The following is a 15,974-nucleotide window of genomic DNA, read 5'->3' as shown; positions in this document are numbered from 1 at the left end:
AATAAGTCAAGTGGATAAACTTAATTTTGGACGTTGTTGCACTAAGATTCATCTTCGGTCTGAAACTGGCCAATGAAACCTTACTTGGTACCCTGTTTCCCCGAACATAAGACATCCCCGGAAAATAAGACGTAGTAGAGGTTTTGCTGAAGTGCGAAATATAAGGCATCCCCCAAAAGTAAGACGTAGCAAAGTTTTTGTTTGGAAGCATGCTCGACGAACAGAAAACAGAAAAATAAGACATTCCCTGAAAATAAGACATAGCGCATCTTGGGGAGCAAAAATTAATATAAGACACTGTCTTGTTTTCGGGGAAACACGGTAGTACCCTGTTTCCCCAAAAATAAGACCTACCCCCCCAAATAAGCCCCAGCATGATTTTTTTGGGATTTTTGGAGGATGCTTGAAATATAAGCCCTACTCCAAAAATAAGCCCTACTTACAGTTTCCCTGGCGCAGCTGATCTGGTCACGTGGGTGGGTGGGTGGGGGGCACAAAATCATGGGAAAAAATAAGACATCCCCTGAAAATAAGTCCCAACGCATCCTTTGGAGCAAAAAGGGAAACACAGGTATGGAGGTTTTAAGAAAGCTGTTTTTGGACCCACCCTGGGCTTTGCCTTGTGTGTGGTAGCCATGTTTCAAAAGCTTTTACAGGCGTCGTGCACTCCCTTGTATTTTTGAGAGAATCAAGGGTTGCCTTTGCACTAGAAGCAGCCAGATTTTGAGCATTGCCCCTGAATGCCCCAAGTCATGTTTGCAGAGGAGTCCGTGCTCAGGGATTTAACAGAAGCCGTTCGGTCAGTCCTGTGGTCGCCCACTTGCAACAAGTCTGGGTGGGTTACTGTGGAAATCCCAAACTCCCATTTCGGCATAACTAATGGCCAGCTGCTCTTTGAGAGGATTCTTATTTGTTCGTTCGTTTGTTCGTTCGTTCGTTCGTTCGTTTATTTAATATACTGCCCTCCCCTGAGGGCTCAGGGCGGTTTACAACAAGGTTAAAACATACATTAAAACATAATTTAAATATTAATTACATAAAAACAGAACCCATTTAAAAATGTGGATGGCGTCTGGCTACCCCCCTCTTGGCTGCAACTTCCAGGGAGCCCCTAAAGCCCGAGCCAGTTTAACCTCGTGCCATTCCTCCATACGCTAAACTCCTTGCGGGCCGGTGTCTTGCCTCCTCCTGGTCCTTCCTGAAGGCTCCTGGGTGGGGGAGGGCCGGACCTGGTTTGGGTCACTGTCTTTTGACACGAGGAGGAGAGGCAGAAACCCAATCCGCACCCTGCTCCGAAGAGCGCTGTGTTTTCCACGCACGCCCGGCTCTTCTTGAACAAAAATAACTCCTTGTATCTGTTACGCTCGGCACTCGTCAACTCACTTGGCTGCGAGGTGCAGGCAGATGCGTCGGGCGCTGCGGAGAGAGATGCCCACTTCTTCTCTGCCCCTTTCCCAGAGGTGCCAACCTGCTCGCTGTCAATTCCGATGGGAACATGCCCTACGACCTCTGTGAGGATGAGATGACGCTGGACTACATCGAGACCACCATGGCTGACCAAGGTGAGGCTTCCTGTGTTCCTGCCTGGCCTGCAGGAGGTCTCAGGTGCCCTCCCTGCAGCCTCTCCAGCTGAAAGGATCGGGGGGCTGCTGCGAAGGACCTTTCTCGGCTTGAGCCCCTGAAGAACCTCCGGAGAAGTTGGAGTGGGCAGCGCCGGCTTTGCCAGGCCAAGGGCTGAGCCAGTGCAAGGCAGTGGCACATGTCCATGTTCCCATCGTCCCCTGCCTGCGTGCCCCTTGGCCCGTGAAGCTGCCTTATGCCGAGTCAGACCGTCGATCCGTCAGGGTCAGGCTTGCTTGCTGAGGCTGGCAGCCTCTCTGCAGGGTCTCTGGCTGAGGAGCAGCAGTGGCGTCGGAGGTTAAGAGCTCGTGTATCTAATCTGGAGGAACTGGGTCTGATTCCCAGCTCTGCCGCCTGAGCTGTGGAGGCTTCTCTGGGGAATTCAGATTAGCCTGTGCACTCCCACACATGCCAGCTGGGTGACCTTGGGTTAGTCACAGCTTCTCAGCACTCTCTCTGCCCCACCTACCTCACAGGGTGTTTGTTGTGAGGGGGGAAGGGCAAGGAGATTGTAAGCCCCTTTGAGTCTCCTCCTCCTCCTCCTCCTCCTCCTCCTCCTCCTCCTCCTCCTCCTCCTCCTCCTCCTCCTCCTCCTCCTTCTTCTTCTTCTTCTTCTTCTTCTTCTTCTTCTTCTTCTTCTTCTTCTTCTTCATCATCATCCCTGACTGCCTGGCCAGAGATTGGACCTGCGACTTTCTGCGTGCCAGTCAGGTGCTGGACCACTGGGCCCTGCCCCCCAGCCCTGCCCCCCGGGAAGCTGTTCTTTCTCCCCAAGAGGGTGGTATTTGATGGTGTGTGGGGGTGAGCTGGAGGGCCCCCAGTCTGCCCCAGCTGACAGCTTTTGCCCCATCTACCCCATCAAATCCTGGCTGGGCTGTCCGCGCTGCCCCATGGGTCAAGGGGTGGCCGAGGGCTGGAGTAAAGCCGCAGGCGAGACTTGGCAGTGTTGCCCTCGGGAGCCAGGCAAGCGTTTTGCTGACTGAAGAATCGGATTAAGGGCTGACAAGCTCCAACTCAAAACGGGATTAAATCCCTACGGTAATTTGCGCAACCAGCCCCTGACCTAAAAGGCACCCTTTGCTCAGGAACGGGATTCCTGAGGCGGCCTCTTGAATTTCTCCAAAGGCCCCCAGTGGCTCCCTCCTCCTCCTCCTCCTCCTCCTCCTCCTCCTCCTCATTCCCCACCCCCCACCCCACTGATTTCTGAGCCAATCCTAGTGGCCACAAAAGGTCAGTCTGGGGCGCCCCCTTCCTTGGGATGCCACGGGCTGATGAGAAAGGCCTGTAGTGGGCAGTCCAGCAGGAGCCAGCGTGGTGCCGTGGTTAAGAATGGTGGACTCTCATCTGGAGAACCGGTTGGTTTCCCCACTCCTCCACGTGAAGCCTGCTAGGTGACCTTGGGCCAGTCATGGTTCTCTCCAAACTCTCTCTGCCTACCTCGCAAGGTGTCTGTTGTGGGAAGTGGAAAAGAAAGGAGTTTGTAAGCTCCCTTGAGTTTCCTCTAGGGGAGAAAGGCAGGGGGTAAATCCAAACTCCTCCTCTTCCTTTTCAATAGCCCAAGAAGAAGAAGAAGAGGAAGAGGAAGAGTAGTAGTAGTAGTAGTAGTAGTAGTTTGGATTTATATCCCCCCTTTCTCTCCTATACGGGACTCAAAGGGGCTTACCAATGCCTTTCCCTTCCCCCCTCATAGCAAACACCCTGTGAGGTAGGTGGAGCTGAGAGAGCTCAGAAGAACCATGACTAGCCCAAGATCACCCAGCTGGCGTGTGTTGGAGGGCACAAGCTAATCTGGTTCACCAGAGAAGCCTCCACAGCTCAGACGGCAGAGCAGAGAATCAAACCAGGTTCCCCCAGATTAGAGTGCACCTGCTCTTAACCCCTGCACCCATTGTCTGGGCGTAGAAAGTGTGCAGAGCGATAGCTGGCTCTGGTCAGGTCAGGGAGCGAGGACTTGCTCTGCTTGCTGATGCCCTTGTGCCTTTTGCATGGCCTGAGCAAGGAGCTTCGTGGGGGCAGGGGTGGGGGGGCAGTGCATGCAGATGTTCGAGGCAACGGCCTTTGAGCCAGTGAGCAGGAGAGCTGCCGGACAGAAGGGGGAAGATGGAGGGGGGGCAGCCCTGGACAGCGGTGAGTCTCTCTGGCGTAAAAGGGCCCTTATCTCTGGTGGCAGCCAAAGGGCCGCCTCCCCGTTCATGGCCATGTCCCTCCCCAGGTATAACGCAGGAGACCATCGAGGAGGCCCGCTCGGCGGTGGAGCGGGCCATGGTGGACGATATCCGCCGGCTGCTGAAGGAGGGGGTCGATCTGAACACACCGCTGGACCACAGAAGCGACTCTGGTGAGAGGCCCGCCCGGCGGAGGGTGGGGGAGGCGGAGGAGTTGCCCCCTTCCCCCTGGCTCAGGCGGTCGGTCTGTCCCCAGCGCAGGCACTGGTTTCCTTTCAGCCCCAGAGGAATGGGCTGTGTGGAACTGAGGGCATCTAGTGGGAGTCAGGAAAGCAGAGCCCTTCCTGGGGCAGTGGGCCAGAAGTGGAATCCGAAGTAGCCGAAGTTGGTTTGGTAGGGGAGGGGGGGATCTTGGACTCCCCAGTGGGTACCCTTCACCTATTCAATTTCAATAAGCCTTTATTGGCATACAGAACATACAATATAAATACAGTTAAAATTACTAGATAAAACTTCACACTGGATCATAAGTTCAGTTCGCAAACCTCAGCCAGAAACTTTGCCACTGCGAGACAACAGTCAAGGTCATTACAATGTATTGTCGAAGGCTTTCACAGCCGGAATCACTGGGGTGCTGTGTGGTTTCCGGGCAGTATGGCCGTGTAGAGAATGCTGCTAGAACACGGCCATACAGCCCGGAAACCACACAGCACCCCAAGGTCATTACAGTTTAAGAGCATATTTACTTTATCAAGCTCTGTCCCAGAGGGTTTTCATAGAGTCAATGATTTGTAATAATAAGCTGGATCTTGGATTCTGGTAAAGTGGGCAGTGGAGGAGAATGTGCACAATGGAATCCAACTGCCCTGGACTGCAGGGACAAAGCCTCTTATCGTTCGGTAGACCCTTGAGTCTTCCTCTATGGAGCGGGGATGGCATAATGTTAAATCTAGCCAGCATGTAGGCTCTCCTATATATAGGGTTGGTATTCCATAGCCGGGTCTCCTCTTCTGTGAGCTAAGGTGTGCCCCGCTTGGCAGTGCTGTGGGCCGTGCGGGAGAAGGGCTGGTTTCAAAACCCTCCCCCCCACCTGAATATTCTTCTGCCCCCCTTCCGCTTTCTTCCTGCAGCTGCACATTGCCTCTGCCAACGGCTACCTGGAGGCTGCCGAGTTGCTGCTCGAACACAAAGCCAGCATGAGCGTCCAGGACAGCGATGGGTGGCAGCCCCTCCATGCGGCTGCTTGCTGGGGCCAGGTGAGTTCTTCTGCCTGGCAGAACCAACCCCTCCGCCCTGTGCATTGTCCTTGTCCTGGGAAACCGGCCGCCCCAGATTGTCTATGCCAGGGGTAGGGAACCTTTAACACTCAAAGAGCCATTTGGACCTGTTTTCCACGGGAAAAGAAAACACTTGGAGCCGCAAATAATTTTTGACATTTAAAATAAAGATAACACTGTATATATTGGGGTTTTTTACCTTTTACTCTGCTCATTCTGAGAAGCGCATGGATATGTCCGCCGTGCTGCCTGCAGGGCGGGCAAGGATGGGGCCAGCGGCTCAGCCTTGCCGGCTGCCGGGAAAGCGCCCGCCCCGCTCCAATGGGGCAGGCGAGAGGAAGCCTACTTGGCCGCTGACCCAGCCAGCTGTGGGCAGTTAGATGCGCCCGCCCTGCCACCTGCAGGCCGGGCAAGAGATCAGCCAGCAGCTCGGCTCGTGGAGCCATAGTGCAAGGGCAGAAGAGCCGCATACGGCTCTCGAGCCACAGGTTCCCTACCCCTGGTCTATGCCATGGTGGGGTGCTGCCCCCTTGTGGCCAAGAGGATTTGGACTTCCTGGTTCAAGGAATATTGGCACAGTCCATCTCCTTAATCTGAATCCGTTGAGAGACCAGGTGGTCCTTGGGCCTCCCTGCTCAGTTCCAGGAGGATCCAAGCAAAGGATTCCTTAATCCAGCCAGCAGTGAGGGGGACAGTTCATCACTGCTGTGGTGGAGAGTGTGGGAGACTCTGGGCCACTCTCCTGGAGCAGGCCAGTGGCACGAGGGAGGGCGCTTGGGAATCTACTTGTCCTGTAGGTCAGTGTGGAACAGACAGAGCACATCAGAGGAGTACTGGGCGGTTTCCGGGCTGTATGGCCGTGTTCCGGTAGCATTTTCTCCTGACGTTTCGCCTGCATCTGTGGCTGGCATCTTCAGAAGATCTTCTGAAGCCACAGATGCAAATGAAGCGTCAAGGAAACGTGCAACCCTTCTTCAGGCTCCCTTTCTTTTCCCAGTGATTCCAGCTGTGAAAGCCTTCAAGAATATGTCAGAGGAGCCCTGCTGGATCAGACCAGGGGGCGACCTACTCCAGCATCTACTTTAACACAGCAGCCATAGTTGCTGCCTTGGAGTGCCAATAGACGGAGCAAAGAGTTCCCACCCACCCACCTCCCACACTTATGTGCAAATATATTAAATGCATTAGGGTACAAATAGGTGCATTTGCATTTACTTACATTATTTACATCCTCCCCAATTGGGACTCACATAAGAACATAAGAACTAGCCTGCTGGATCAGACCAGAGTCCATCTAGTCCAGCACTCTGCTACTCGCAGTGGCCCACCAGGTGCTTTCGGGAGCTCACCTGCAGGAGGTGAAAGCAATGACCTTCTGCTGCGGCTTCTCCTGCACCTGGTCTCTTAAGGCATTTGCAACCTCAGATCAAGGAGGATCAAGATTGGTAGCCATAGATCGACTTCTCCTCCATAAATCTGTCCAAGCCCCTTTTAAAGCTATCCAGGTGAGTGGCCATCACCACCTCCTGTGGCAGCAGATTCCAAACACCACTCACACGTTGTGTGAAGAAGTGTTTCCTTTGATTAGTCCTAATTCTTCCCCCCAGCATTTTCAATGAATGCCCCCTGGTTCTAGTATTGTGAGAAAGAGAGGAAAATTTCTCTCTGTCAACATTTTCTACCCCATGCATAATTTTATAGACTTCAATCATATCCCCGAGGGCAATGCGCACTCCCCCAGGGAGGGAAGCTCAGCCCTTGAGTGTAGATTTTCAGCACCTTTCAAGGTGGCAGAGCAGGAGAGAGACCACCTCCCCCACACCTGCACCCCTGCTCCCCTCCCCGATCTGGTTCCCTTCCGTGAGGCTGCTGTGGCAGGCTTAGGGCTCGGGGCAGTTCTCTGTTTGTTCCGTCCTCCGTGCTCTGCTGAAACCATTTCCTCCTGGCAGGTCCATCTGGTGGAGCTGCTGGTGGCCCACGGAGCAGATCTCAACGGGAAGTCGGTGCTGGATGAGACCCCGCTGGGTGAGTCGGGCCAGAGCGGCAGATGTGGAGCGGCTGTTTGGGCGCTTGGGTTTCTGGTCAGCGGTACTTTGTGGCCTCGGCCGCCTTTGGAGCAGGTCTTCTCCAAGTCCTGGCAAACCCTGGCTTGCGGGTGCTGTGTGTGGCCCTTCCACACTTGTGTCAGGCAAACCTTTCTCCAGGCATTAGGGGGGGTGGGGAAGCGAGTCAGTGGTGGGATCCAAAAATTTTAGTAACAGGTTCCCATGGTGGTGGGATTCAAACTGTGGCATAAGCCAGTGGGCTGGGCTGAGGGGGGGGCACGACAGTGGCCAGGCATTCCGAGGACGGGCATTCCTGGGGCGGGGGCTGTGGCAAGGGCTGGCAGCCACTGCGCCGGTCCTTGGGCAGGAAATGAATGCACGCAGGCGCAGGCTGCCATGCACGCCGGTGCACCTCCTGCTAGACTGCTTCAAGTTCTGCGCGCTACTGCTGAGAGGAGGGGCGTAACTAAGGCAAAAATCACGAGGCAAAATCACCCATTAGTAACCCCCTCTCGGCACACACAAATAATGAGTAGCCTACTCTCGGGAACCTGTGAGAACCTGCTGGATCCCACCTCTGGGCGCCGTGTGTCTGAGTTGCACCGCCAACAACTGTGAACACAACTCTCTGTGGGGAGAGCCTTCATGGGGGGAGCCGGTAGATTTCTATGCCCTTGATTATGCAGCTGGGCACTCAAAGCCTTTGTGTTTGTGTATTTGTTTCTTTTTTTTATGTCCAAGTATCCAAGCCCCAGTGGTTGGGTGGACAAAATTTGGGAGCCTCCAGTTAAACCTCCCAAGGCAGAGCCTGGCTCCTCATCCCCTGCTCTGTTGGTCTTGGGTAGAACGGTTCAGGTCCCAACTCCCCCTTCTTTTCTGTGCAGATATGATGTAGATCAGTGGTGGCGAACCTTTGGCACTCCAGATGTTATGGACTAGAATAGGGGTAGGGAACCTGCGGCTCTCCAGATGTTCAGGAACTACAATTCCCATCAGCCTCTGTCAGCATGGCCAATTGGCCATGCTGGTAGGGGCTGATAAGAATTGTAGTTCCTGAACATCTGGAGAGCCGCAGGTTCCCTACCCCTGGACTAGAAGAAGAAGAAGAGTTTGGATTTATATCCCCCCTTTCTCTCCTGCAGGAGACTCAAAGGGGCTGACAATCTCCTTGCCCTTCCCCCCTCACAACAAACACCCTGTGAGGTGGGTGGGGCTGAGAGAGCTCCGAGGAGCTGTGACTAGCCCAAGGTCACCCAGCTGGCGTGTGTGGGAGTGCACAGGCTAATCTGAATTCCCCAGATAAGCCTCCACAGCTCAGGCGGCAGAGCTGGGAATCAAACCCGGTTCTTCCAGATTAGATACACGAGCTCTTAACCTCCTATGCCACTGCTGCTGCCAATTGGCCATGCTGGCAGAAGTTGATGGGAATTGTAGTCCATAACATCTGGAGTGCCAAAGGTTCACCACCACAGATGTAGATTCTGCCATTACTTCCTCCCCTCCCCCCCACCAATGATTCACAGGTCTCTTCCTGCCGATTCCTTTCTCAGCCCGTTTTGACCCAGGAAAGCTCTGATAGAAATGTCTTTAATAAATAATGTTTGCAGTGGGTCCCAGGAGGACGGGGGAGCCAACGGGGCCCCGATTATATGAGCCAAAAGAGAGAGAGATGCGTGGGTGACCGAGAACAGTCCCTCCCTTTTTTGGAGGAGGGACCGGGCGGGGAACGCTTGGGACGGGTCAGATGCGCCGGGTAACGGGGTCCCCTCCCGTGTCCCCTCTTCTTGCAAGATGTCTGCGCAGACGAAGAGGTGCGCGCCAAACTCCTGGAGCTGAAGCACAAGCATGACGCCATCATGAAATCGCACGACAAGCACAAGTCTCTTCTCCAGCGCCGCACCTCTAGTGCAGGAAGCCGGGGGTATGATGGAGGCAGAGATATCGGGGCGTGGGGGGGGTGGGGGGAGGACAAGGGCTTCTGGCCCTGGGCTGGGGGCTGCCTCGAGGAGGGGAGGTGGGGAAAGGGCTAGTCAAGCCCTGGTTGGCACCAGGGGCACGATCTGCCTGTGGTTGCTTGTGGGCGGCACCCCTTGGCTGTGGCTTAGCTCAGACATGGGCCAGCACAACCCCACTCACTGCGTGCTCTCCCCCACCCCCGCAGGAAAGTGGTGCGGCGGGTGAGTGTGACGGAGCGCACCAACCTCTACCGCAAGGAGCACGAGAAGGAAGCCATCGTCTGGCAACGGATGGAGCAGCGAGAGAGCGAAGGGGAGGGGGAGGACGAGGACCGCCAGACGGATGCCGAGCTCCAGCGGCCCGTTCCTGTGAGCCAGGTCAGAGGCCAGACTTCGCCGTGGGAGGGGGGAGCCTGATGCCCGTTGCTGCGCCTCTCCCCCTTTTGCCGGATTTGGGTTAGCAGGCAGCCTGCCCTCTTTGCTCCGTCCCTTGGCTCGAGACTGGCCCTTGCTGGTTCTCTGGGGAATGCAAGAGCATTCGCTTTGTTCATTACAATCCCAAATCAGTCAGCATCAGGTGACATAAGAACATAAGAACTAGCCTGCTGGATCAGACCAGAGTCCATCTAGTCCAGCACTCTTCTACTCGCAGTGGCCCACTAGGTGCCTTTGGGAGCTCACATGCAGGATGTGAAAGCAAGGGCCTTCTGCTGCTGCTGCTGCTCCTGAGCACCTGGTCTGCTAAGGCATTTGCAATCTCAGATCAAAGAGGATCAAGATTGGTAGCCATAGATCGACTTCTCCTCCATAAATCTGTCCAAGCCCCTTTTAAAGCTATCCAGGTGAGTGGCCATCACCACCTCCTGTGGCAGCAGATTCCAAACACCAATCACACGTTGTGTGAAGAAGTGTTTCCTTTTGTTAGTCCTAATTCTCTCCCCCCCCCCCAGCATTTTCAATGGATGCCCCCTGGTTCTAGTATTGTGAGAAAGAGAGAAAAATTTCTCTCTGTCAACATTTTCTACTCCATGCATAATTGTATAGACTTCAATCATATCCCCCCCTCAGACGTCTCAGGCGAAACACAAATAAAACATACAAAACCCATTCAAAAAATCTTAGTTAAGCTCCAATATGGACAATACCTGGCAGTGAACGGAAGGATGGAAGTTTCTGTTCCCGCATCAGCTGTGCCAAAGTGCAAAATGTGGCCACCTGAATGACCAGTTCATCAAGGCAATCTGCAAGGAGAAAGTTACTTCCTCTGCCTGGAAATTTGGATAAGATCGGGGTAGAACACAGTGGACAAGTATCCTTATAAAATGACCAGTGGGGAAAGACATCTTCAACTTCTCCCTTGGCTTTCAGTTGTTAAAAACACAAACAGTGTGAATGAAGGGAACCTAGATATTTGTCTGGCGGCAGAGCAGAAGGTAGAACACCGAAATGGTCCAAAGTAAATGCTCTGCAGTATTCAGGAAATTCAAAGGGATTGAGGTCATTTGCCAGAGTAATAATTTGACGGTGGCTCCCTGCTGCCGGTTAAGAGGACTCAGGCTGTTGTCCACCTGAAGAGCTTTATCCTGGATTCTTTGTTTCTTCAGTTTCCAGGACCCTAAAATAGCTTAATTGGGTGATTTCGTGAACAAAAAGCTATAGTTGATACGTTTCCCAGCTAGAGCTTGTCACGCCCTCTAAGGAAGAAGAAGAAGAAGAAGAAGAGTTTGGGTTTATATCCCCCCTTTCTCTCCTGCAGGAGGCTTACTATCTCCTTGCCCTTCCCCCCTCACAACAAACACCCTGTGAGGTGGGTGGGGCTGAGAGAGCTCCGAGAAGCTGTGACTCGCCCAAGGTCACCCAGCTGGCGTGTGTGGGAGTGCACAGGCTAATCTGAATTCCCCAGATAAGCCTCCACAGCTCAGGCGGCAGAGCTGGGAATCAAACCCGGTTCCTCCAGATTAGATACACGAGCTCTTAACCTCCTATGCCACTGCTGGAAAAGTAAACTCGCTCTCTGGAAAGCAGAGAGGCAGGCCCAACAGGGAAGCATCCTGAAGAGGCTAACCTGGCTGTGGTGCTGGGGGGGGGGGGGAGTGGAGGCAGAGGTGCAAATGCCCTTGTGTCCCTTGGTCCCCCAGGCTCATGCGGGGGTGGGTGAGGCACTGGGATCTCCCCACTGTGGTGGGCCCTACAGGGTAGAGAGCTTAGGGTTTCCTGTATGTGAAGCTGATGGGGTTTGCCTTTGTTCCGGCGGCCCTGCAGTGGCGTACTGCTCATGGGAACGTGGGGTATCCCATGTCCCTGGGTGCACACTCTTTCGTCACGGGTCAGGGCACCGGGCCCTGGGGACAGCAGGAGCTGGCCTGCAGGGGGGCCGGAGGGGGGAGAAGGAGAAGAAGAAGAAGAAGGAGGAGGAGGAGGAGGAGGAGTTTGGATTTATATCCCCCCTTTCTCTCCTGCAGGAGACTCAAAGGGGCTTACAATCTCCTTGCCCTTCCCCCCACCACAACAAACTCCCTGTGAGGTGGGTGGGGCTGAGAGAGCTCTGAGAAGCTGTGACTAGCCCAAGGTCACCCAGCTGGCGTGTGTGGGAGTGCACAGCCTAATCTGAATTCCCCAGAGAAGCCTCCACAGCTCAGGCGGCAGAGCGGGGAATCAAACCCAGTTCCTCCAGATTAGACACATGAGCTCTTAACCTCCTATGCCACTGCTGCTCCCCTGGAACAAAGAAGGGGGCGGGGCTTGGCGGCATGCAGCCCAGGAGCTTGCCTGTTGCCGTGGCATCAGTCCAAGTTCCACTCCTGAGCCCCACCCTTCCCTGCTCCTCCCTGCTGGCTCCCTGCCCCCTGGAGCTCCCTGGCTCCACCCTTCCCTGCCTCCGGGCGCAGTTGAGCCCGTGTGGCCCTGGAGCCCTGTGCGTACCAGGATAGGGGGAGCGCAAGTCCAGGGTGGCCTTGATTTGTTCTCCTTCCTCTTCAGATCCAGCAGGATCCTGTGGTGGAGGCCGCGGGGCCGGGAGGCTCCCCAGGGCAGGAGGCGGCGCCCCAGCGCAACGGCACAGCCCACCCCAAGCACTTGTACTCCAAGCGGCTGGACCGCAGCGTCTCGTACCAGCTGGCCACCCAGGAGGAGCTCAGCACGGAGAAGGCCCACCACACCCTGGCTGACCTGAAGCGCCAACGGGCGGCCGCCAAGCTGCAGAGACTCCAGGCCGAGGACTTTTCGGCCAGCCCGGGGGAGGCCCCCAACTCTGTGTACTACACGGCAGCCAGCGGGGAGCCCGGCCTGCTCAAGCTGACGGCCCCTGCGGAGGAGAACCCCGTGGAGAAGAAGCGCTGCTGCACCGTGATGTGAGCCAGAGAGGCCTCCCTGCCAAGCTGTGAATGCCCAGCTGGGACAGGGCCTTTGCTCCGCCCGGGGGCAGGGGCCTTTGGTGTCACCAGCCCCCTCCTCTTCCAGAGCAGACCCACAGGGAGGGGAGCCGGTGCTCGGGCGGAACACAAGCTCACCACAGTGTCTTTTGCTGCAGGCCCAGAAACGTGCCTTTCCAGACTCCCATTCCCAGCCTGCCGCCCTCCTTTGGGAGCTGTCGGCTCAGCGGGTCGTGTCTCTGTGCGAGGGGGCGGCCGCTCTTCGGCTGCGTGCTGGCTCCCCAGCAGAGCCATTGTCCAGTTACCCTTGCAGGCTTCGAGGATCTCAGGGAAGGACCGGGCAGGGGTGCTGCACTGGCAGGCCGGCCTGCCCTGTGGGGTTGGCGTTGCCTTCCAGCCCCTGCTTCAGGCTGGGGGTGGGTGGGGCTACCCAGGAAGGATGCCCGGTTGCGTGGCGGAGGGCAGGGTTGAGGGCAAAATTATTCTCTGTAGCCTGTGATGGAAGTCGAGCGCTGCCAACCGGCTCTGCTCCCTGGCATCGTTTGGGGTGAGCTGGCGGCACCGGCTGTGTTTTCTCAGGTTTGATTTGTGGGTGTCCCTCTTTGCTTCTTCCCTGCTCCCCCCACGCCCCTCCCTAGACACGGGTGAGCTGCTCTGGCGCAGTGCGGAGCAAACTGCCTCTCCCTCCAAAGAGCAGGCCTCACCCACCTTCTATTCTCCAGAGAGAGGCTTGCTGGGAAGCAAAGGTGGGGCGAAGATTTTTCCCCTCTCTCTGCTCGAAAGTGGGTCCCTCGTGGGGCTTAGCCCTGGAACAGCCGGGCTGTGCATTTCTGCGGTGGCTTTTCAGGGGACCAGCAGTGGAGAGGGCAGAGATAGTCTGTAATTCAGCCGCAGCAGTTGGCCTCCGTGGGCCAAATAGCCCAGTTTTGTCTCGTGCGTCTGGGGCTGCCCACTGGAGCTCTCTAGCTTGGAGGGGCAGCTGCGACCCTCCCCATTACCTCTAGGGCCGTGTCGCTCTGGACCACATGATGGTGGCCTTAATGGGCAGCCCACAGCTGTCCACTGTGCAGGGAGCCACCCAGGAGTATCCCTCGTGGCTGTGATTGACACCCCCGCCTCCAAAGAGGCTTGCCTGGGACGTGGACTCGGCGAAGTCCAGCAGTTTTGTGCTCCGAGGCTAGTCCTCTGTTTCCAGCTGTTTGCGGCCTCCCTTGAGGGCAAGCCGTTCCAGATGTTCTCTTCCTGGAGGCAGGAGATGGACTCTTTCCCGCAAAGCATTCCTGTTCTGATCATGTGAAAATGGCCTCGTTGTATGGGATTCCCCCGACCCAATTGAGAATTTTCTCTCCCCCCACCCCCGCCTGCCAGTGGTTTTGCACACTGAATTTTCTATTCTCTTTTGCATAACCTTTTTCTTAACATGTTGTCAGTGTTGTTTTCTAAACTCTCGTTTCTCGTCCTGAGACTTCGTTGTCGTTGATAAGGCAATAAATTGAACGGCGTCCCCACCACGTCCCTCCCACCTGCGCGCTGCAGAAAATGGGGGAGGGGGCAGTAAACTCCCATCTAGTCAGGACCAAAGTAAGCATTTCTTCCCCCCCCCCACCTTCTCACACATTCCAAGACCTCAGCAGAATTGAGGGGTGGGGGTGGGGGGCGTAACCCTTCTGGGTCATGGGTGGGGCCGGTCTTCTCTCCCTCCAGTTTAGACGACATGAAGGAAAATGCGGAGGCAGGGCTCGTGGCTGCCTCCGTGCTGGGTGCCCCTCCCTCTTTCCCCTGTTGCCCCTTCCTCTTAACGAAACGAGGGCTTCCACGGGGCACCCCCCAGGCCCACTGGCTTCCCTCTTGGAGAGGAAGGCAGGAGCCAGACCCAATCAGCAGCGCCTGTCTTCCCAGGATCCTCTCTGATGGGAGGTTGTGGCTTGTGCGGCCCGAAGGTCCACAGCTCCGGCAGAGGGGACAAGACCCTCCCCCCAAAAGCAACTCCCTTGGAGGAGAAATAATGGGAGGATACCCCAGCCCCTCCTGCCTGTGGCCATGGGCTCCTTTTCCAGGAGAGCCCTCCATGCCCCATGGGAAATTTGGCCCCTGGGAGCTGAGCTTTCCCCTGCCTAGGCAGGGGCACTCCCCATTCCTGCATGTTGTGGCTGCATGAAGCAGCTTCGCCCAAAACACCGGTCCCTGATGCTCCACACCTGAGCATGGCAGGGCTGCTCCCGAAATCCTTTCCCTCGAGATCCTTTAACTGGAGGCAGCAGGAACCGAACCCAAACCCTCCTGCCTGGCATTGTTGGGAATCTCAGCGCACCTGTGGTTTTTGGGAGACTAGGTGCTCCCCCTCCACGTTGCCCACGCTACAACGGATGCAGGACCCCAGCCTCTTTTGGTGGCAGGAGGCAGCTGAACCGTGGATAAGTGAACCCCCAGAGCTCCAGGTCACCAGATGAGAGTCCGCCGCTCAGGTGGAGGAGGGGGGAATCGAATGCGGTTCTCCGGATTAGAGTCCACCTGCTCTTAACCACCACACCACGCTGGCTGCGAGGAAGGCTGGGTAACAGGCAGGCAGGTAGACCTGGCCTTCAGGCTCAGTCCTCTAGGGAGATTCTCCTGCACGGAAATGCAAGAGCCGGGGCGGCGGCAGCAGCATCTTGCAGCCCCCCCCCCCCCAAATTTCTTAGGGCAGGAGCTTTCGAGAGTCCAGCGTATCTGACCAAGGGAGCTTCGTCTCTGGGGCGCTCCTGGATTCGGATCACGCTCTTCTGCTGCAGACCAACATGGCTGACCCCCTGCAACCTAGAGCCAGGGCAGGCACAAGGTTACCAACCTCCGGGTAGTCCCTGGAGATCTGCTACTACAGTTGATCTCCAACCGACCGAGATCAGTTGCCTTAAAGACAGTGCCTGCTTTTGATGGGTGGATTCCACGGTGGGTGGATTCCATACCCTGCAAAGGTCCCTCCCAAATTCCAGGTCTGCCCCCCCCCAAGACCAGATCTGCCCCCCCCCCCAAATCTGCCAGTATTTCCCAGGCCAGAGATGGCAACCCCAGCAGGCGCTCAGCTGCTTGCGAGGCCGATGCAAAAGGAGAGCTTTCCGGCAGATGGCGCGTCATGCGGGTTGTCCTTAAATCTCGGGCCGCCCCAGCTGCTGGCTGCCCCCAGCACGGGGCTGCCTCTCCCCTGGGGCTGCCGTTCAGGGGGTGTCTCATGGACTCTTTTCTACCAATAAAAGTGTTCTTGTAAAACTCGTGTGGCTGCCTTTTGTGTAAGGCCTCTGCTGCGACCCTGGGCATCCTGCCTGCCTACCTGCCTGCCAGAGGCGGAGCTTCCATGAGGACATGTGGGGACTTTTGCCCCGGGTGGGCTGCCCTGGAAAATTGCTCCCTGCACCCCTTCTCCTGCCCGGCCCAGGTGTGGCCAGGTAGTCCTGCTTCTCAGCAGGGCTTCGGATTGGCCTCTGAAGATCTGCTTCATCGTGCAGATTAAGAACATAAGAACTAGCCTGCTGGATCAGACCAGAGTCCATCTAGTCCAGCACTC

General features: G+C 56.1%; 1 protein-coding gene across 1 annotated transcript in view; it reads left to right on the top strand.

Moving 5' to 3' along the window:
* PPP1R16A (protein phosphatase 1 regulatory subunit 16A) overlaps positions 1-15,679 on the top strand; it is a 48,494-nt gene extending 32,815 nt beyond the window's left edge. Inside the window, 8 exon segments of the mRNA XM_048482650.1 lie at positions 1,459-1,562; positions 3,833-3,948; positions 3,950-3,958; positions 4,916-5,041; positions 7,012-7,087; positions 8,899-9,028; positions 9,269-9,440; positions 12,042-15,679. Coding sequence (XP_048338607.1) covers positions 1,459-1,562; positions 3,833-3,948; positions 3,950-3,958; positions 4,916-5,041; positions 7,012-7,087; positions 8,899-9,028; positions 9,269-9,440; positions 12,042-12,416 — 1,108 coding nt within the window. The 3' untranslated portion in view covers positions 12,417-15,679.
* The last annotated feature ends 295 nt before the right edge of the window (positions 15,680-15,974 follow it).

Source organism: Sphaerodactylus townsendi, unplaced genomic scaffold (genome assembly GCF_021028975.2).
Source record: "Sphaerodactylus townsendi isolate TG3544 unplaced genomic scaffold, MPM_Stown_v2.3 scaffold_19, whole genome shotgun sequence".
Classification (NCBI taxonomy): Eukaryota; Metazoa; Chordata; class Lepidosauria; order Squamata; family Sphaerodactylidae; genus Sphaerodactylus; species Sphaerodactylus townsendi.
The sequence above is the reverse complement of the archived record's forward strand: the minus strand, read 5'-3'. Positions and strand labels throughout refer to the sequence as shown.